The sequence below is a fragment of the Natator depressus genome, chromosome 18 (genome assembly GCF_965152275.1).
Source record: "Natator depressus isolate rNatDep1 chromosome 18, rNatDep2.hap1, whole genome shotgun sequence".
Lineage (NCBI taxonomy): Eukaryota > Metazoa > Chordata > Testudines > Cheloniidae > Natator > Natator depressus.
In genome coordinates this window covers 18,315,737-18,337,516 of record NC_134251.1, presented here as the reverse complement: position 1 = coordinate 18,337,516, position 21,780 = coordinate 18,315,737, and the positions used below count along the sequence as shown (strand labels likewise).

The 21,780-nt window shown below is 38.3% G+C and overlaps 1 protein-coding gene across 1 annotated transcript in view; it reads left to right on the top strand.

The window, feature by feature from the left end:
- The window catches only part of MORN1 (MORN repeat containing 1), a 104,606-nt gene that overhangs the window by 16,332 nt on the left and 66,494 nt on the right, over positions 1–21,780 (top strand). The window contains 4 exon segments of the mRNA XM_074933923.1: positions 5,665–5,761; positions 9,463–9,573; positions 11,749–11,872; positions 13,873–14,063. Of these exon segments, the coding sequence (XP_074790024.1) occupies positions 5,665–5,761; positions 9,463–9,573; positions 11,749–11,872; positions 13,873–14,063 (523 nt within the window).

Here is a 21,780-nt window from a genome sequence, read left to right as displayed (position 1 = left end):
TGTAGGGAAAAGTCTCTAGAACAGTCAGCTAAGAAGGAAACTCAAACATCTACCATAAACTTTGTATCTTAAGTTAAAACCTCAGGAAAGGGAATTGAGTTTTGGACACTAAAATGTTTTCTATATTGAGAGCTGGGTGGGGAGTCTGCCAGGTCCCATGTATTTCTGTAGAGAAGATGTCAATGAAGTATTTTCCTCTACCCCCCAGCCCATAGTTATTGATTTTTAAATACAAGGAATATTGTGTACATTGCCTTATTTCATGGAAGGGTGAAATGCAGTTGAAACCTTGATGTCTTGCTTGGTAAATGGACATTGTACAGTTTTATCATCTAAGTTAGACTAATAGAACTTAAATAATTAATAATTTTTCCAGGATGATGTGCAGTTATTATTTGACACCTGGGAAAAATGAAAAGTTGTAAACTTTTTGCCATTAATCAATTACCACTAAGAGTGTAGGTCTTGAAATTGTTGTGGATAAATTATAATATTCTGCCAAACAGAGCTTGCAAGAGAGGAAGATAGGTACAATAAGTCATGAAGTATCTAAACACAAAGGGCCACATATTCAGTTGGTATAAATTGCTGTACCTCTGCATACTTCCATGTAGCTCCACTAATTTACACCAGTTGGGTACCTGGCCCCTAATGACAGAATCCTTTAAAGCAATGCATCCTTCAGTCATTGTTTGAAGGACAAAAGTAATATTAGCCGACTAAATAAGAAAACCCCTATACAAATGAAAATGTCTCAATGGATTGAAGCTTGATAATGGAGATATTTGGGCTTTTATCAATCAAATTAGGTCATACGGAAATATACTGACAGTAGCATACAAGATGAGACTGAAGTAACCAAAATTAATTATAATAATAGTATAATAGCTACTCATTTAGAAATGGAAACACCATCAATTAACTGGAAATTGCTTCCTGAAATAAAAAAAGTACTTGTTTCTTGAGATTCATTGAAAACACCTTTTCTTTATTCATAAGCAGATACCTTTCCATCACCCACCAGTGCAGAAAAGAATTAGTATCAAAAATAAAAAAATTCTTAGATCAAAACAGAAAATCTGCACATTAATCAAAATGTGCTGTCACTGAGGAAGTTGTATAACATTCAACTGCCCCGAGTAGATTGCATTAGTGCTTTTTGTAATTATTCTGCTATTGATTAAGTTTTGTTGAATGGGAACTAGCTATTTCTGAGTTGTGGTGCGCTAGGGCAGATCTCTTAACCTCTCTATGTCTCAGTTTCCCTATTTGTAAAATGGGGGTGATACCTCTTTCACAAAGATTTTGTGAGGATTAATTAATGTTATAACATGGTGCTGTGGAAATGTTACTCTGTACAAGTGCTAAATGTTCTTATCTACTTATCAAACATTTGTTACTTGCATTTAAAATAGATTTCATGTGAATACATTCAACTTGAACTTTAAAAAAAATCTTTGATAGTATTATAAAAATGTCAGATTGTAATTCTGGTTACTACTGACTGAGTAGGATAAGGGCCCTTCTTCATCTGATAGTTAAGTGAGAAATAACCTCCCTGGTGATCATTTACTCTTAACCAGGAACTATTTGGTTTATTTTTTGGTCTCCGCTGACTGATGGAAATGGTACCAAAAATGGCCTTATTTAAATTAATTTTTAAAATTATTTTTATTAATAAAAAAATTAAAAAGCAGAGCTACCTATTGAGATCAATGAATGGTGAGTTTTACTTAAAAACAAAAAGGCAACAAAAAAAAACACACAATATAGCCCCCATCTGGAAACTTGTGGTTGTTTCTTTTTTTTTTTTCCTACCTCTTCCTCCCTTCTCTTGCTGGCTGGCTGGTGGCTGTTTTCCTCAGGGCCCTTCTGTGGCTCCGGCTGTTCACGCTCTTGGCTGTCCTTATCAACACGTGATGTGTGGATGGCGCTTCTGTGAACGTCAGCATTTCCAAACCTTGCATGTGTTGCATTGCTAAGCAACTTTTAGCAACACTTATCCCTCATCCTTATGCCATCTGGAAGAGAGGACGATACAAGGAAGTGTGCCAAAGAGAGGCTGAAGGCAAATCAAAGAAAGAGATGGCTTAATTACATAGCAGAGGGAGTAACCCAAACAGAGAGCACTTGTGACCATTGGTAGAAGGTAGGCAGGCACCTTTTATGGATGAGGATGATGGACCATAAGAACAATTACATATCCTACTACTTCCACTGTCTTTTTTTTTTTTTAAGTGTTAAAATCTTGCTTGTTGGTAGCTGATGGAAAAAGAGGCATTTAGAGTAGAACTCTATGGCTGTGGCAAAGTTGCTGCCCCAACACACTCCCTCCTGGATGTCTCAGTGTCCCCATACTATCCTTTGGTTTACTTCAGCCATAAGATTGTCCAAGCCTTCTAGCCAGACCATTTTGCCGAGTCATGCCCCTTTCCAGGCCACAGAGTCCTCTACCAAAGTCCAGAAGAAATGTAAACAAAATCAAGCCTTCAAACAAGCTGGGCTTAGTTGTCCACCTCTTCCTCATGTGTACCTCATCTGCTACAGATTGTCCCCCATGCCTTGTCTCTAGCTCCTATACCTTCAACAACACCACTCTCCAGGGACTGGCACGCTCATTCTCTCTCTTAGGGATTGAAGCCAGTTACGTCTCCTCAGGGCCCAAGTCTCTAGTCAGGCTTCTAGCTTACTCTTGGAGTAGCATGACTGCTCTGCTGCCTTTCTCAACCTTCTTACAGGGTGTATTCTAGACAGAGGGAAGAACTCCCTCTCCCCAGCTGGCCTCACCTAGATCTTTATGGAAACAAGCCCTATTCTCCCCCAGCTGGGCTCTATCTCTAATTTGGCCTAGCCCACCCTTCAGGTGTGAGCAGGAAGGTTAATTGGTTTCTCATATTAGCTCTTTCCCAGCATGTGTGCTATAAACACCCCAACACGATGGCACACTTGCATGTAGTAAAGTAAGATAAAAGTCTCCTATTATTTCAGTACATCACAGTAAACCGATTAGTTTCTAGTTATTGTGAAACCTCTTAAACTTCCGATTTCCCACCATTGCTATCACCAGTTCCACTCTGCAGGTGGTAGCAGCTACATTAGTCTAGCATGGAGTGGCTGGCTGGCTGACATTTTAATGGCGGTGTTATCCAACCTTCCTCAGAGCAGGTGTAGTGACACCATTGCAAAAATAGCAATGCCTGCTTGTAGTGTGATTACATTAGTTACCACCATCACTACCTTGGGTGGAACGACACTGCTGATAGAAATGGTGGGATTTTTTTCAGAAGAGTCCACTGCATAGTATTATCTCTTCCCCCTAAACTCATCCCCCCCCACATACTTTTATAATTAAAATGACTTATTCTTCTATACATTTATATTGCAATAATAATAATAATTTTTCCCTCTGAAGGCTAAACACTAAATCTGAATCAGTGCCAAATTCCCACAGGCCTGTGTCATTATTGAGTGGACACTTGTTTCCTTGCTTTTCTGTTAATCATGGTCTTTTACTCTCCTGAAAGTAACATAGCAGTGCTGAAGTTACTGGGTTTCCCCAGTACCACTTCAGAGATTGAATTCACTTCTGTATGGTATCTTTCATACTAAGTATTAGTGAATGTTTAGAAGTGTGAGCACCATTTTAAGTGTTGTCATGCTAAGAAGTATATTTTTTGGTTTGGGGCATATTCAGCATTTTTAAATGATTGCTACATCTTTTCTTTGAGCTGCTTATTTTAACAATATGAAGAGAGGCACTGGTTATACAAAAGCAAAGGGTCACATTGTAACTCATGTTCTATAGTACTTTACTGCATAAATAGTCCCACTGATTTCAGTGGGACTACTTGTGAAATAAGGTGTTACTCAGTGTGAGTAAGGAATCAGAATCAGGCCCAGAACTACAGCTCTAATAACTGCATTTTGTTTACCTTGCTCTATACAGAACTATACGTACAGTTTATATACATAGACCGTGTTTAGTCCAAATGTACTTCCTTTCTGATATCTGTAGTTCTTGGTAACTCAGCTAATATTAACAAATATATAAACTTAAGCTTTCTTTCCAAGAATGACTATCCCTGTAGTTTCTCCTCCGAAATTTTTCTGTCCTAAAAAGCCAATTCTTTGCTCAAAGAGCTACTCCCACCTCTCTGTCCCAAATGGAGTTAATGAGTTGCACCTGCCACCAACGAATCAACAAAAATAAGCTGGCATCGGTCTGCAGGGTTTCAGCACCTGCTAACAGGATGGGACAAGAGAAGAGCCTGCCATCCGGTCCATCATGAAACTTTCACTCCATGCTTTCTAACAATTATACTCTGAAGCAAATCGTTTTCAAATTATTTCCATGGAATGCTTTAAAATAATGATGGGAAAACTAGAATAAAGCGAGTTGCTGCAGAAACATATTTCTGCAGAACTGTTTTTAACTGCCTGTGCTCACTCGCCCTTGTTCTCTAATTTGGATACTAGTTACTAAAGGTGGAAAGAGTGGAAGAATTCTAACCTCTAAATCCATCTGGAATTTGAAGGTGGTTTAGACAAATTTAGAGTTATAGTAGCACATTGTTTTGTGCAGCCTCCATTTATCATACAGCAGAGCCAGAAATTGAACAACCTACCATAAAATAAATTTTAATTTGCAGTGGATCAGCATAGCAGAAATGAGATCACATGAGACTTTAAAACACTTTTATTCTCCAGCTCCTAACACCCTGTGAAATTTAAGGAGTCAGTGCCATGGAGCAGGAGAGAGCCTGAAACATATACTTTCTCGTTTTTTGTAATGCTACATATAGCTATTGGCAAATATTATAGAAGTACCACTTCACTTCCCACACTTGAACTTTTGGTTGTCTTTGTGTGTTGCAAGTGTGAGTTCCTGCTCCCCCGCCTATGACTGTCTCACCATTCTTCTGTTGTCCGCAAATAGCTGTGAAACCCACTAGAAAAGGGTGTCTGTCTCTCATACCCCTCTAGTGCTGGTCCACACAGAAGATGACAACCTAATACTGTTACTCTGTGCTGTGGCTCTCAAGGTTCCAGTCGCTGAAAGAGACCAAGGTCCTGTGGAAAAATAATATCTGGTCTTGCAATTAAAGATTTTATCATAAGGCATTCATACCAGGGGCCCAATTATGGTTGCACAGCAGCTCAATTCTGGCATTCCAACTTTTGAGTGCTTGATTTTGCAAACACAATTTTCTTTGTGTATAATATTATATATCTTGGGTCAAATTCAGCAGTGGTGTAAGTCATTGAAATCTTTGGGACTGAATTTGTCCCAGGGTGTCACTCTTCACAATCTGTATAGGAAATGGTGCATCATTCTGCATGTGCCAAGTGGTAACTCATTCTCTGCATTTAAGTGCAGTGTAATTTCTTCACAGAAGCACCTCTGATAATAGCGCCCCACTGTAACAAACCTTTGGCAAGAAATACTTGATTCTTCTTTTTCTTTAGAGGGTGTACTGTGGAGTGCCACGTAATCCTTGATTGTTGTGTGGTCGCCCATTCAACATGTTCACACAACTGTTGGAAGGGTATTTATAAAGAACCTTCAGGGCCACCCACTCTGCTATTGAGAACCCTCTGGAATAATCCCTTCGATATAAAGTAGCCTGTGTTGCAAATTTGAAATCAATGTGTTTCTATTTGAAGGGACAGTGGAGAAATGATGTGTTCAATGGCCAGGGCACTAAAATTCATTGTTCTGGTGTCATCTATGATGGACTGTGGATCAATGGCTACCCTGCTGGTACGTTCATTCATTATGCTGTCCAGTTATTAACAAGACTTCAACATAATGCTTTGGCTGTCTCTCTGTTGATTAATATGATCTGGCTATAGTGTTAGCCTCCTCTGTGCACTCAGTTTGCCTGGAACATGTAGTTCATAAGAGTGAAAGCGGTAGCTGTTTGAGTGGCACATTTGTGTGTGGGGGGGAAGCTATTAATTCAAATTAAATGTAGAACCACAGTGAAGTATAAAATGTTACTTTGGAACCTTTTTTGAAGAATAATGTGTTCTTTTCATTTTAAAGCAAATCACACATACATTTTTGGAGTTAAAGGCCATTACCTTATTCACAAAAATAACAATATAATGACTTTAAAAAAACAAGTATTAAATTGTCCTGCTCAGAAAGCAGAGGTCACAACTTGAAATTCATCTCTTCCACAGTTAATTATTCAGTATATTCCTAGCTGCTTTCTATATGGTTTCACAAACCGCCCTAGATAAAAATTAACTGGAAGATCATGTACTATATTTCCAATAAATTCTGGTAGCTTTTAGAACATAATGTATCATGGTTTCCAAACTGGAAATGGTTGTTGCAATATGTAAGAGGATTTATTTGCTGAAAACCTATTAGAATGTTAGGGCTGGATGGAAGATGAAATTAGAAGAGCTGTTTGGGGAGAGAAGACCCCTAGAATTTCTCGATTTTTCTCTTTCAAAGGCCATGAGTCAGGCTAGCCTCCTCTTCTAGCTGAGGACTGGATATGGCACAGGAGATGCACATGGCTCATGGTGTCAGACCTCTAGAAAGAGTTTCAGAATTATCTCCATGACTCATTTTGCAATGGAAAGGGGAGAAGATCTAGGGTAGAGGAAATCATCTCTTATGTGAAGCATAGTTACAGCACCTTGGAATCCCCTTTGATTACTCATCCAGCCTTTGACTTCTCAGCATTTTCAAAGGTACACATCATCTATACTTGATTGCTCCTCAACCCTTCTGGTGTTAGTTGTAAATATCATACAAGAAGTAGGTTTTAAGAGAGGATTTGAAGAGGACAATTTAGTGATCTATTGGAGCTGTTTGGGGAAGATGTTCCATGTGTGGGGGGCAGCATGAAAGAAATCTGAAATCAGTTAGTTGAAGAGAATAAGCAGGGTACTGTAATTTGTAGAATTATTATTGTTTGTATTACCATACTGCCTAAGAATCCTAGTCATGGAGCAGACCCCAGTGTCCTAGGCACTGTACAAAGACAGAACAAAAAGACAGTCCCTGCCCCAAAAACTTTACAGTCCAAGTATAAGATAAGAGGCAACACGTAGGTAACAGACAGAAGAGGAAGTTTAAGGAAAATATGAGGCAGTATTGGTCAGCACGATTGTCTCCGCACACCGGCAGGCTAATGTTGTCAAGTTTTTTGTAGGCATCCTGGAAAAGGAGAGTTTTAAGGAGAATTTTGAAGGGGAATAATGAGTTAGTTTTGTAGATGCTTATGGGGGGTGCCTCCCATACATGGGAGATGGTATGGGACAAAGCATTAAGCTGCTTGTTAGAAAATCTAACAAGTGAATTATGACAGCTGGTACAGTGCCAATCAGAGGCAGGAGTTGACATCTTGGTAGTGAATGAGAGATGATAGGCAGGGTGGGGATAGGCTATGAAGGACACTGAAAGTGAAGAAGAGTAGCTCATGTTTGAGGGACCGAATGGCTAGGCAGCAGTTCTGCGGAAAAGGACCTAGGGGTTACAGTGGACGAGAAGCTGGATATGAGTCAGCAGTGTGCCCTTGTTGCCAAGAAGGCCAATGGCATTTTGGGATGTATAAGCAGGGGCATAGCGAGCAGATCGAGGGATGTGATCGTTCCCCTCTATTCGATATTGGTGAGGCCTCATCTGGAGTACTGTGTCCAGTTTTGGGCCCCACACTACAAGAAGGATGTGGATAAATTGGAGAGAGTCCAGCGAAGGGCAACAAAAATGATTAGGGGTCTGGAACACATGACTTATGAGGAGAGGCTGAGGGAACTGGGATTGTTTAGTCTGCAGAAGAGAAGAATGAGGGGGGATTTGATAGCTGCTTTCAACTACCTGAGAGGTGGTTCCAAAGAGGATGGTTCTAGACTGTTCTCAGTGGTAGAAGATGACAGGACAAGGAGTAATGGTCTCAAGTTGCAGTGGGGGAGGTTTAGGTTGGATATTAGGAAAAACCTTTTCATTAGGAGGGTGGTGAAACACTGGAATGCGTTACCGAGGGAGGTGGTAGAATCTCCTTCCTTAGAAGTTTTTAAGGTCAGGCTTGACAAAGCCCTGGCTGGGATGATTTAATTGGGGATTGGTCCTGCTTTGAGCAGGGGGTTGGACTAGATGACCTCCTGAGGTCCCTTCCAACCCTGATATTCTATGATTCTATTATTCTATGATTCTATGTTTGATGCCAAAGAGATGAGAGAGCCAGTGGAAGGATGCAACGAGAGGGGAGACCATCAAAGCACCATGGTGGGAAAGTGATCTTTGCAGCACCATTCTGAATGTATCTGAGCAGGGCAAGGTTGCATTTGTCAGGGACAGAGAGAAGGATGTTGCAGTAATCAAGACCTGAGATGATAGAAGCTTCGATGAAATTTTTAGTTGTGTGTATAGATAGGAAAAAATAGTACACATGGCCCTTTCACATAATTATACATGTTAATACCTCTAGTCAGGGTAATCCTGGGCACATGTAAGATGGAAAAGGATTGGTTTAATTCCTTGACTCTGTGAAATGGACATTAATATTGTTCACTTTTCCAAGAATCTGAAACTGAGACAAGGTTAATCGACTGCTAAAAATCAGAGCTAGAAAAGAGCAACAAAGATCAACTAGCCTATTCCCCTCCTGGTGGAGGGTTGTTCCCTAAGATACAGTCTCATAACAAGCATTGTAAATAAAACAGAGCCTAGACAACTGTCATTCCAGTTTTCAGATTGATATCTGATCCACTGACATATTTGTTCACTAGTGCAAAAATCATACCTCTGCTTTCTAATTGTACTTTACACATAATCCCCAAAGTTTTTCACACCTGATATATATAAACAACATTACTAAAATGCAGCAATCTCTGTGATGGAAGGAGACAGTCAGTGGTACAAAGCATACTTCAGTGAAGGTGTGGAAGGGAAATTTTGACTTAAGACACAAAGATAAAACCATTTAATCTGAAAGTTCTCATCTGAAATTATCACACACAGTAAATTTAATGGAACTCAGTGCATCTATTTCTGAAGGATGAAGTACTAAATTAACCTCTCTGGGATCTGAAGTTGTGGCTGTTGGGAATCAAGGTATCCCTCTCCTGATCACTACGATCCTGATCCACATCCTGTGGAAACAAATGGAGAGAGATTCCCGTTAACTTCAATAGGAGTTAGATTACACACACACCTAAAACACCCCCGCCCTGTTTCTGCACATTTTGTTAGGCCTATATCCACTAAAGGGATTGCTTAAATAGTGGCTCATCTTTTACCAACCATCAATGAGAAGAAGATCTAGAATGAAAGTATAAGCAATTTGTAAGGCTATAGATGCCTAAGGTCTACTACCATCAGTTCATCAATCTGTTTGGGAGATAAAATCATAAAAGATGCTCCAGAGCAAGGGTTCTTTGAAAGAGGGGGAGCACTTTAAGTCTACTAATAAGAGAAGAACTCAAATATATTTAATGTTGCAGCTCAAGCAAAGAAGATGGTAATTTTGGGCCCGGAAGTTATTGATGTAATCCAAGGGTCTGCTATCACCCTTCATGTCCAGCTACAGAATGAAGAAGGAGAGGTTTCTGAATGTAAGAACATGTTTACAGATATTTTCTGCCATATAAAAATGTTTCACAATTATAAATAGAGAATGAAAATACCAAAACATGACATTAAATTAAAATGTCCTTTTACAGTTACGATAATTTTTGTTCAAGGTCTTTTATGAGGCCTATAATTTTGCCTTGTACTGCTCAGTTATGTGGCTGCCTCCTAAAAGGAAATGGTTTGTGGAATCTTTGGGGTGTGTGATGTCTTGCCACAGAAGTCATTGCACATGACCCAGAGGTACAGATGTACACACATCTACACACAGGATCTACACACATCCTACTTGCAGAAAACAATTATATGTAAGTAATCAATGCCATAGGAAATGTTATCATATTGGTAGCATCTCAAGAAATGAATCATTTGATAGATCAAAAAAATCTAGCAATGTCCCTAAAAATTTATGAATTTTACTTCATTTCTGAATTCCATACTTAATATTATATATGCACATAATTTGCTAGTCTTATTTCAGAATCTCAAAGTGGAAAGTCATTTACAATGTGGGCCTGTTGTGTTAAGAAGATTAATAATGGGATACAATTTTTCACAGTTAAATCCAGGTCATTAATGACCAAAATTTATAAGCATCTGACAGCTTGTTTGTGGCCTGTGTACATGAGTTGATGGTCTCAGTCCCATATTTAGAGAACATTAACTGGTCTCTTTGTTGACAGTCTTAGTAGAAAGGTAAGGGATTGAATAGAGACAAAACTCTCCTCTCAGCCCTAGAAGGGTTCTCTCCAGGTCAGTGTTAGGATAAATTGGAAGGGATAAAGTTTGTACTGTACTTGTTGTTTGGAGAGAGAGAAGACGTCATTTTCTAGTGCTGTCAATCTATGCCCTTTCACAATCAATGCATTCATTTAAATTCTGTATTCAGAAAAGAAAACCTTCCTGTTGACAGTTAAAACTCACTTGGTCTTTGTAACCTTCTATTTAAAATTATTTCTGTGGAAGTCAAGGCTATCCACAGCATTGTGGAGTTGAATGAATGTATCTAGATAAGTATTTCAGAAAATATGACAGCTTTGCTACAGCTTTTCAAAAATACAAATCAGTGGAGGTTATTTAAAATGAATCCTCTGGAAAGGTTAAAGTATGTCTTTGTTCTTTTTCTCACAATTTGAATAGAAAATGTTCCAGGAAACTGAAATATTTATTCCCCATATTTGCCTTTACTACTGTTCCAGCCTGCTGAGAAGACAAGCTGGCTTTCAGGTTGTGATCTCCCAACTGAAAGTACAAATGACAGTTTTAGCTCTGTTGTTTGCGTGGCGTAGTAAAAGAAGACTCTTGGCAAGCTTCATCTACACGAGGGTTGGAAACTTTGAGTACCTAAGGCCTCTGCAGAATTATGCATGTTTGCTAACTTTTCTTTGAAATTTTGCAAGGGATTCAGCGACTGCTGGGGTTCCTCTGATCATTACTTTTTGCAATCTGCTTTCTTTGGATGCTGAACTACGGAAAGTATAATTTTCCTCACCTTGCCCCTGGACTCGTATTTGGCTTCAACTTCTGTGGAATTAAGCCAGCACAGAATTTGGCCCTAGTTTTTACCAGACTATCTATTTTTTTCTGTCGGAAGAAAACTTTATTACAATTATTATCAACACATCACAAAATGAAACTACAATACTGAAAGAACAAACTCAGCAGCTGAGAGATGGAAGGACACACCATTTTGAGTGCATTGCCAAATAAACAATATAAGGCTATGGATTAACAAATGAAGTGAATGAGCAAAAAATATTAATGGGGTATTAATCAAAGATATTATTAGATCATGACTGAAATAGCTTCAATGAAAGAGAAGCAAGAAAATAACACTGGATTATTCTCTCAAGTAGATCCTGATTTCCTAGAGATTTTCTTACACTTAAATCTTAATTTTTAAAAATATTTTCTTCTTCCTTCATCATATATTTTTCTTTTTAAAAACCACTGACCACCAGTCTGTTGGACAGAACAATAGCTTTTATTATCACCCTTTCTAACAAGTATGATGAGAGTGTTTTTACTAGGTGGATGATTCTGAAATTTTGCATAAACTTGTAAGATGATATTGTGCAGTTGCAACAAATATTTCAGTGTTTTACTACACAGTTATGAAATGTTAATTTTTTTTTTCCTATTGCTCTTTTGATGGGAAGATGAGAATGGTCGACTTTTGGAGATCTGGGCTGGAGTCAAAAACCATCAAATTCCAGCAAGTTCTTCTACCAGCTTATTCAAGTTAATTGAAGAAGTTGAGAGGAAGCCAGTGAAAACCCCTTTGTACGTAGTGTGTGGAAAAATCTATTTCATGAAGTATTTTCTCTTAAATAATACACAAGGTGCAGTGACTAAATGTCTTGCAGTCACTCATTGGTGTTTTTCCTGTGTATCGGTGCTGACTTTCCCTTGCAGTACTTGACCTATCATCTAGTTCAAGCCAGATTCTTGGATTTTTCTTGTGCCATCACCACTTACTTTCTATGAGTTTCTACTCTTACTCCCAAGCCTATGACTTCCAGAAGGCACTGGGATCCTCATTGAAATCAGTAGAAGGAATCCTATTGATTTCAGTGGCCTTTGGCTCATGGCCCTGGGTGATAAGGCTAATTCTTTTCATAAACTCTGACTATATTCCCTCTTACGTTACCGCAATCTTCATTGACATTGAGTGTGGGAATCCTGGGGTAGATCTCTGTAGTCTTTGTTTTCCCTTAAGTATCTGAATTACTTTGCCAGTATTTCTTGATATAGTATTTTGAAAGAAGCCATTTTGTTTTTCAGACATTAAATTCTACAAATATTACTGGTGAGATAGAAAAAAGATATTGAGTAAGTGATGAGCCTAAGCCCCATTTTCAGAAATAAATTAGGCACTTAGGAACCTAAAAGGTTGTCTGCATGGGAAAGTTATGGCCATTTAAACTAAGGTGTGAATTTAAATAGGCAAAGTTATACCAGTATAACTATATTGGTTTAGAGTCACACCTTATTTTAACTACTGTAATTCTACTGATATAACTAATAAAACTTTCCTATGTAGACAAACCCTTAATTCCATTGTAAGTCACTTTTGAAAATGGGACTTACGCTCCTAAATCAATTAGGCAACGGTGAAAATGTTACCCTTTGACCGTTTTGTTTTAAGCCAAGCTTGTGTTCTGATCACTGGGTAATTTGTTTCTCCAAAATCAGTTTTTAAAATGGTCTGTCAAAAACTGGTAAATCACGGTTGCCACTGAAAGGTCATTGTTTACAATAAACATGTGCATGTACTGTACTTTCTTTAAAAAGTAAGTCCCCTAACATTGCTATGTTTTTGAAAATGTTGCCCATGGTTGTTTAAGTATGTTTCCTTCAAAACACGACATGGAGTCCTTTGTCTGAGAGAATTTTTTTTTTAATAGTAAATTATAGCTGCTCAATCAAGGGATTCCTTAACTATGAAAATATAAGAGCCAAGATTTTCAAAAACAAGAGCCTTAAAGTTAAGCTTCTAAATCCCAATTTAGGATCCTAAATAAGTGGTATGATTTTTCAAAGTGCAGATCAACCAGCATCTCCCATCACAGTTAATGGGAGCTGCTAAGTGTTCAGCACTTTTGAAAATCAGCCTGCATATTTAGGATCCTAAATAAGGATTCATGACTGGGATTTTCAGTGCCTATGTGAGTTTGACATCCAGTTCCCATTGAAATTTGAAGTGGTATGAACCCCTAACTCCCTTGAAAATCCCAGCCAACATATTGCTCAACATATTTTGTAGAGTAACATATTTCTCTTTTCTCCTTCAAGGGAAATGGCTGACCAGAGGTGAAAATATTACTCAATATCTTTTATCAACTAAACAATTAAAAGTCCTTACTCTCAGCAGCACTCTACCACATGAAATGTAATCCACAGTAAAAATTCTCTTTCAAGCTGCTCAGTTTCAATCATTTTATGATGATTATCAGGACAGGTCATCATTGTGACTTTGTGTACCAGTTCACCTGGACCTGACAGACATGAGATAAGTAACCCAAATAAACTTGGTGTACAAAGGTTTAGGGCTACACTGTTTGCTGACCAAATCAGATAGACTAATATTATGGGAGATCAGCTAGTTTCTCAGTACTGTATGTTATATATATCACAATATGTATACACAGCTGTAACTTTCATTCACTGGATATTTTATGGCCCTGATGGTAAATTCCATATTATATCTGGATTATTTTATTAAAATCTTAAAACCTATCAGCACAAACAAAATAAAATGTCAACCCTATTTTCTTTCACAGTGGATTTGAGTGTATTAACTATCCTTTGATGGATGCTGTGTCTGGAAGCTGGGAACTGAAAGCTGCTGTCCCTGTATCTGGCAAATCTGGATTTGCACTGGCTGATTTATCAATCCCTAAGGGAGATATATAGCCAGAATCCAGATCAGACACCCTGCTTGGAACAGGAGATGCCCGTAGCAACGAGGATGGTGAGTAGAGAAAATGGATTAGTCAACTGCTCAGCTGTTTAGTTAACTGAGAAACAAAAAGTATCTGTACACAGCAGTAAAACAACTCAAAAAAAAAAAAAAAAAAGGAGATGGCTTTTGTAATGCAAATCGGTGGCTCTCAAAGCATTTTAACAGCAGAAGTGATTTCCACTGACTTTCTTATAATAAATGGAATAAATTTCATAGAAATATTTAATTTCTGTTTCATAAAAAACAACCTCTTCTCCAAAGCTTCTACTTCAATTATTTTGTTCAGTCAAAACACACTGGTTCACAATGATTTAGATAAAGGAGCTGCAACAATCACTTAGACAATCTAAGTTCACTCACTGTGGTAGAATGAAAGATGGGCCTAAACCATGAAATGTAAATATGAACCCAGAATTTGGACCCACCCTCCCACTGCCAGCATTCAGAGGCATTGGTGCTGGTTCAGCCCATCTCTAGTAACAACTTTTATTCTGCGAGAGGCTGCGACTTCAAATGCAGCCAGTGCAGTGTCTTGAGTAAAGTGAACGTGCCAGTTTCAGCAAGTATGGAGGTGTTGGATCCTGAAGCCTCTAGCCCCTTTAAGATATTTTTAATTAATTGAAATCAGTTTAATTGAAATTAATTGAAACACCTTTTAAGCAGAAATATATCTTTAATTTCTTTCCCCTCTCAGTTTTGTCCTTGCTGCTTGCAATATCTGGTGTATTTTTGGGAAGTGGCCAACGAGTTTTAACCTGGGAGCTTATTTTGAGGCTATGGAACCAGAGTCCAGTATTCTCAATCCCATGTGTCAAAAGTAATGAGATTTAAAAAAAAGTAAATTTGGGATCTTTTTATTTGCCTGCTAGGTTTGAGAAATTAGGGTCCACATCTTCAAGCTTTACTTTGTAATTATAAGGACTAGAATGTTCTCCTTTCTAAAAAGTAAAAAATGAGATTTTCACATAATCACCCAGATTTAGGAGGCAGGGCTTTAAGAAAAACATAAAATATCTTGAGACTCATGATAAAATCACCAGAGTTGGCAACTCTGTTGGTCAGATTTCCCTTTATCTTTCCTGACCATTTAATACATCAGACTCTTGTGTTAATAAAATATGAGTTATTACATGTAAAAAGCTTCACAAATAGTTCACTGCTGTGTCCTCCCATCTGTGAATGCATGTATGAATCATACAGTTCATTCAATTAGAAAAAAAGTGTTTCGTTCTTGTGGATGGCACTTCAAATACCACCACAAGGGGTGCATTTCAAGGGGATCCATTTCAGCAGAATTTAGGAGGAATGGGAGTGCACAGAACAGGGAGAGGAAAAGTTGCTTGTTGATGTTGTTTTTAAATATTAGGTCTATGAAATAAATAAAATTAAAATAGAAAAATGTGGAATTATAGGACAGTAATTTGAATTAGTCTGCTGGTGAAAGCATGTACAGTTCTTGGGGTGTAAGGTTTCTATTTAAGGTATTTAAATGGAACCCATTACCATTGTGTCTGAGTGTCTTCACAGCTTTTATGGTATTTATCCTCGCAATACCCCTGTGAGGTAGGCAGTGCTATTATCTCCATTGTATGGATGGGGCACTGAGGCACAGAGAGGCTACGTGACTTGCCCATGGTCACACAGGAAGTCTGTGATGGATCAGGGACTTGAACTCCTAAGTCCTATGCTAATGCCCTAATGTCCTCTTGTCCATCTCATTACCCCTTGAAGGAATTACAGCATAGTAAGTCGTAGTTGTGTATTCATCTTAAATATATATTCAGTACTTAGATTGTTATTCCGTTTTCCTACAGGACAGGGAGTAACGATTGAACTAACACTTTCTTTATAAACATGCTGGTATTGCTTTACCACCCTATTATTCTTGGAATTATTCATGGGAGCCTAATGCTGAAGCTTGGGAGTTGAATCAAAGTTTAATCACGGCAGTTTATTGTGAACAGTAATATTAAATTCTCCCATATAACTTGATACATTGTAAATACATGATTTGCATCTTAATATGGTCAGTGGAGTAACAAAGCTGGTGGTAGTTACGAGTTAGTTGAAAAAACAAAATAAACACCATCTATCTTAGTAGCAAAGAGGTTTATTTTGATAGCCCCAGCTTGTGTGACACTTCTGGTTTTCAAAAATCACCTGTTTGTGCAATTTTTTTTTGTCATTTGTCATTTTGCTTTTTAACTCACCAAAGTAAATATTGATAATGAAGAAGAATCCTTATTTACCACATGAACCAGTGTTAAATTATCACCACAAGATTAGGGTTATTAAACAAATGGGTCTCACTCTTGCTGGCTCAATCCAGGGCATTTGATTAGTGAATTTTCAGGTCAGAGGTAAAAATATTTTTTTCCCTTTCATGGGACATTGAAGCAGAGAGAGGCTGGAGTTGAAATCCCCACTACAATATTTGTAAACTAACTCCTTTCCTGAAACAACCATAATCCAGGCTGTTGTCTCCCACAAAGGGAGGGTCAGGTAGATGACTGATTCCTGGTCGTCCTTGTAACTATGAATAGTAACAGTATTGTATTTTTTAACTCCTTAGTCACTCTCAACAGAACACACATCACTTTTCTTTTCAGCTAGAATGGATGGAAGTCTTGCATCTAGTTCAGCTGATTTCAGTTTCTTTAGAGAGTGGGCTAAATGCTCAGCTTCACTGAATCCGAGTTTATCATGCCTGGCATGGGAGAGACAAATGTGACTCTAAGCAACCTTTCCACCCTAACCTCCTCATCCTGGGACTGCTCTTGGGCCACAGCTCAAATTGGAACAGCCCAAGGGCTGCTTTAATTGTGCCAGTTTGTAATGGTCCCTTTGTATGGGCATTACACGAGTGAGGATCTCCAGAGCATGGCATACTCCCTTTTACCCAGAATTCTCCTATGCCATCTGGAGCAATGGGGACATTAGCATGGGCTAGGAACTTTTTACTTTTCCCTTAGCTGACCTTTTCTTTCATTATGTCTAATCCTTCTACCTGCTGCCTACCCAGAATTAACAATTCACTTTTCTATTCCTCTTTAACCATAATTGGAGGATCTCATTTGGACAGAAGCTGGACTGAGCATAAATATACCAGCATATTTTGGGTGATCCCATCAGGATTTGCAGTATCTTGGCTTTCATTTAAAAGAAAAATGAATTTTTAATTCTTCTGGTTCAGAAGAACACCTACTGGATGTGACCCTATGCAGTACAATCTGTGTGAGTGCACAGAAGCAGACACAAATAATGGGACCATTCTGCCCTGGTGTAATTTCACAAACTTGTGAGTGTGACAGACAGGAAAGAAGAGAGAGGTACTAGGGGAAGAGAGTTAGTGATGGGGGAGAAAGTGGGGAGAGAGTAGGAAGAGGAGGGAAGAGATTGAGGAAGAAGAGAAAAGAAAGGAGGGCAGGACAATGGGTGAGATTGAAGGGCAGTATACACAACAGAAGAAGAGTGTGATAGCAGGACATGGAACAATTATTGTACAATATAGAAAAATAAGTATGGAAGAAATAATCCAGAGAAGAAACACCAAGATAAATAGTATAAAAGATGGAGTGAAGACAATGGAGAAAGAGAAGGAAGAAAAAGCATGAAAGAGATAAGTCAGATCAGCATTTGTTTATTAATTAAAAATAAATTTAGTGCAAAAATGCTGCAATGACAGACCATTTGTTTATTAAAAAAAGTGGGGAAGAGGACAGTGGACTGGGACGCATATAGTGGAATTCACTCAAGGCAGGATCCACATACTGCAGAGATGGTGGTAATAATAATAAATAAATTCCCAGGACCTGCCCTGACAGTAGCTATTTCTAATTAGCACTGCTAGCATAGAGTTCCACTCATTACAATGGAACATAGGAATCGCCAGACTGGATCAGACCACTGTCCAGTCCTGTCTCCAGTCTCCAAAAGTGGACTGCACCAGCTGTTTTAGGGATAACCTGACTCCAAGGAAGGTTCCTCCTAACCCTATAGTGGGTGCTTTATGCCCTTAAATATGAGGGGGTTTATCCCTTCCAAAAGTCTTGGCAGGTTTGTTGTTTTTGTTTGATTGGGGGGCAGGAGTTACTCTTGTTAGCCAAATAAGGGTATGCCTACACTGGAGCTAAACACTCAAGGCTGGCCCTTGCCAGCTGACTTTGGCTCGCAGGGCTTGAGCTTAAGGGGCTGTTTTAATTGTGGTGTAGATGTTTGGGCTCTGGGACCCCACAAAGTGGGGGCGTCCCAGAGTTTGGGCTCCAGCCCAATCCTGAACATCTACACTGAAATTGAACAGCACCTTAGCCTGAGCCCCACGAGCCTGAGTCAGCTGCTATGGGCCAGCTGCGGGGTTTTAATTCCAGTACAGACATACCCTAAATGTCTAATTCCTTTTCTAAAATCCTGCTACAGTCTTGGCCTCCATGATGTATTGTGGTAGTCAGGTCCACAGTCTAATTACACATTTTGTGGAAAAGTGTTTCCTTTTGTTGGTTTTGAATTTGCTCCCCCTTCATTTTCACTGCATGTCTTTTTGTTCTTGTCTTATGACACAAGAAGATAAATAGAAGATCACATTCTATCTTCATTATTTTGTACATTTTTTATCATGTCATCTTCTAATGGGGCTTACTACACCAGCATAAAGGCTGACCATTTAGGCTTTATGCAGGTGGAGCGTGGAAAAGATGGGGAGGTGAAATCCACCCTTTCCCATAGCTGCTGTGGATTGGCGTATCAGCTGCAGCTCCACCAAGCTAGTTGCATGGATATTGAGAGCCACTGGATCTATCAAAACACAAACCAATGGCCTCTTCTTTATCCTGCGTCATTATGGCTTTTGTGTTAGTCTTTGTGGGGATGATGATGATGTGGAGACTCTTTGCTTTGTGTGTAGGGGGCTTCACCTGCATTTCCCGGTGCAGCCCTATGTGGGGCTTAACTAGTGCAGAGGGCTTAGTGCTATCCGTGAATTTCACCCAAAATAAATAAGGCATAATACACAACATTGTTGTATGGACAGGTATTGAGAATGTAATAAGAAGTGGGGCCAAAGCACATCTTTTACATTTTGAATTAATGCTTCCTAAAGGTTCATTTGACTATTAGGTTTGCAACTTTCCGCCATGGAGATTTTTTTCCTGGCCATTGTTTAATTGATTATGCTCTCATTCTTCTCAGCAGGTTTCATCTCTGGTTTTGAGAGAAATGCTGGCAAGCTCTCAAAATGCCTCAAGAATAACTTCTGTTGATGAGTAAATTATGAGGTCCTTGAGGCTTTCATGCACCACAGTCTGGAGTATGGATGTAATAATGCAATAATGAAAATTCATGCAGTTCTATCCACTATTGATGAACTGTCAGTGAAATAGAATTCTGAAAGGTTCTGTTGTATAGTAGTAACACATATGTACCCTTTTATTTCAAATATGGATGGTTTTCCATATTTCAAAAATGTAATGAGATCCAAATTTAGCAAAGATGGATTAGATGTAATTCCTTTGGAGAGTCTCCTTAGTAACTATATAGTTATACATATCTAAGATTTACCAATTCATTTCTAGCTATTTCCTGATGTTAGAGAAGTAAATTCGTTTTGTAAAAATGAGTCTTTTTGGTTTTTAGTTTTTGTTTTCTTCTAATAACATCAGGCATAGCAGCAGCAGTTTTACATTGAAATATGTATAGTTTTCCAAGGCTCTTTTTGAAAAGTTAATAATGGCTGTTTAAAATATCACCAGACAAATTACCAAATGGAATCAGAGCAGCAGTACTAGTTTGTTTATTTCAGTTGATGTAACGCTAATGGGAGTGATGTATGCATGTTAAGGGAAAATATTCCTCTTACGTTCCTGATGTTTTTACAAGACTTCAAAGTGCAATATAGAAGAGATTTCTAAGCATTGATAACAGCAATATGATTTTGCTGGTTGTCCAGCTTCTCTTAATCCCTCTGATTTAAATTTGGTCTATAGTATCACATTTTCTGCTGCATCAGCTAAAATATTTCTCATATTTGTGGAGCGAAGAACTATTTATTGTGTTGTATCTTACATTTTGGGGAATTTATAAGACTGAGCAACAAGTTTTCAATTGAAAGCAGGATGAGGAATGCATGGAGCTTTCATATTCACGCCAACCCAAACGTATCACTGGTTGATTGTTTAGCAGATTAGTGCTTTTAAAAGTTCAGGTTCTCTCTCTCTGTCTCTCTCTCTGTTTTTGTGCCATTAGTGTTCAGTTTTAATTATTCTGTCCTCTAATTCATGCCTGTTAAAGTTTTACCATACTACCTCCATTAAATGTGCAATCCTATCCCTCAGTCTGCTGAATCACAAAAAGGAGAGTGTTATTTTGGTTATTTTTTGTTTGTTTTATAACGCTCTTGGATTCTCTTCTCATTTCACCAGAATGTCACTTCAAATGATGATATTTTGAGCTTAAATAGGAAACAAAAGGCATAGAAATCAACTACTGAGCCATCGCTTATCCTCCATCTTTTTAAATAGGGAGACAGAAGATAAAGATGCTGCTAAAATAAGTTACCTCATACGCAGAATACAAAACCAACAAACGATATAGCTTGGAATTCAAACAATTGGAGCTCTTGCCAGTCCATGTTATGTTTATTAACAAAATCCAAATACAACAACAATCTACTTTCCCTTTCTTCACACAGTGCCTGAGACCCTGGTACAGCAAAATACTTGACCATGTGCATAAACTTTGAGGAATCGGGTCCTAGAAGAGTAGATCTCACTATCAAATCTGTAAAATATGATATTCTGCATATCTTTATATTTAAAATACATTGTTTGTAGCAGTTTTTATAGTACCAAAAGAGTTTCACCAGCGATAGTTTAATAAAGAATGTGTTTGTCTCCTAAGGAAATAACCGGGGAGCATAATATACTTTCATCTTGACCTTCTAATTATCAATACTGAGTTTGACATCTCAAAAACTTCTACAAGTCAATGTGTTGGGGTTGGGCATGGGGGAAAGGGAGGGTATGTGGCCAAGGAGTTCCCAGTGAGCTGTAGCTCACGAAAGCTTATGCTCAAATAAATTTGTTAGTCTCTAAGGTGCCACAAGTACTCCTTTTCTTTTTGCGAATACAGACGAACACGGCTGTAATTTCTAAACTGAGAAAACCAGAAAAGGGGGGACTGAACATTTACTAAAGAAATATGTTCTGAGAATGTTTTGACAGATTGGATGCGTAATTTACTGCAGCACAAGCATCTGATGCCACATAGATACTTTCTGCATGATATTCAATGAAAAGGTAGTTACTATAACAACTGACTCACCATTAGTATCTCCAAGAAAGAGTATATCTTAAAAGAAAACACATGAGGTCACATGCATTCTGTAGTGTTTTCGCTAAAAACATGTTGCAAAATAAACACATTCTTTCTCTCTCACACTGATGTTAAGGTTGTTTTTTAACAAGTTATAATTTTGCTAACCAGATTAGGAGACTATACTTTTTTCGTTCCTTGAACATTATTAGAAAAAAGTAGCAGAGAAGTGTTTGTGTTTTCTTTTTTTTAAATAGACCTTTTTTGAGTATCTCACCTCTAATCACTGTAGGGAGTCCTCTGTCTAGACATCTGACCAGTCAGACACGAGTATAAACACTGATATAAAAAGAATAATCAGGAGCCTTCTCATTCTGCCTTGAAGATTTTTTACTTTAAAATAGATTGATCAGAATCTGCT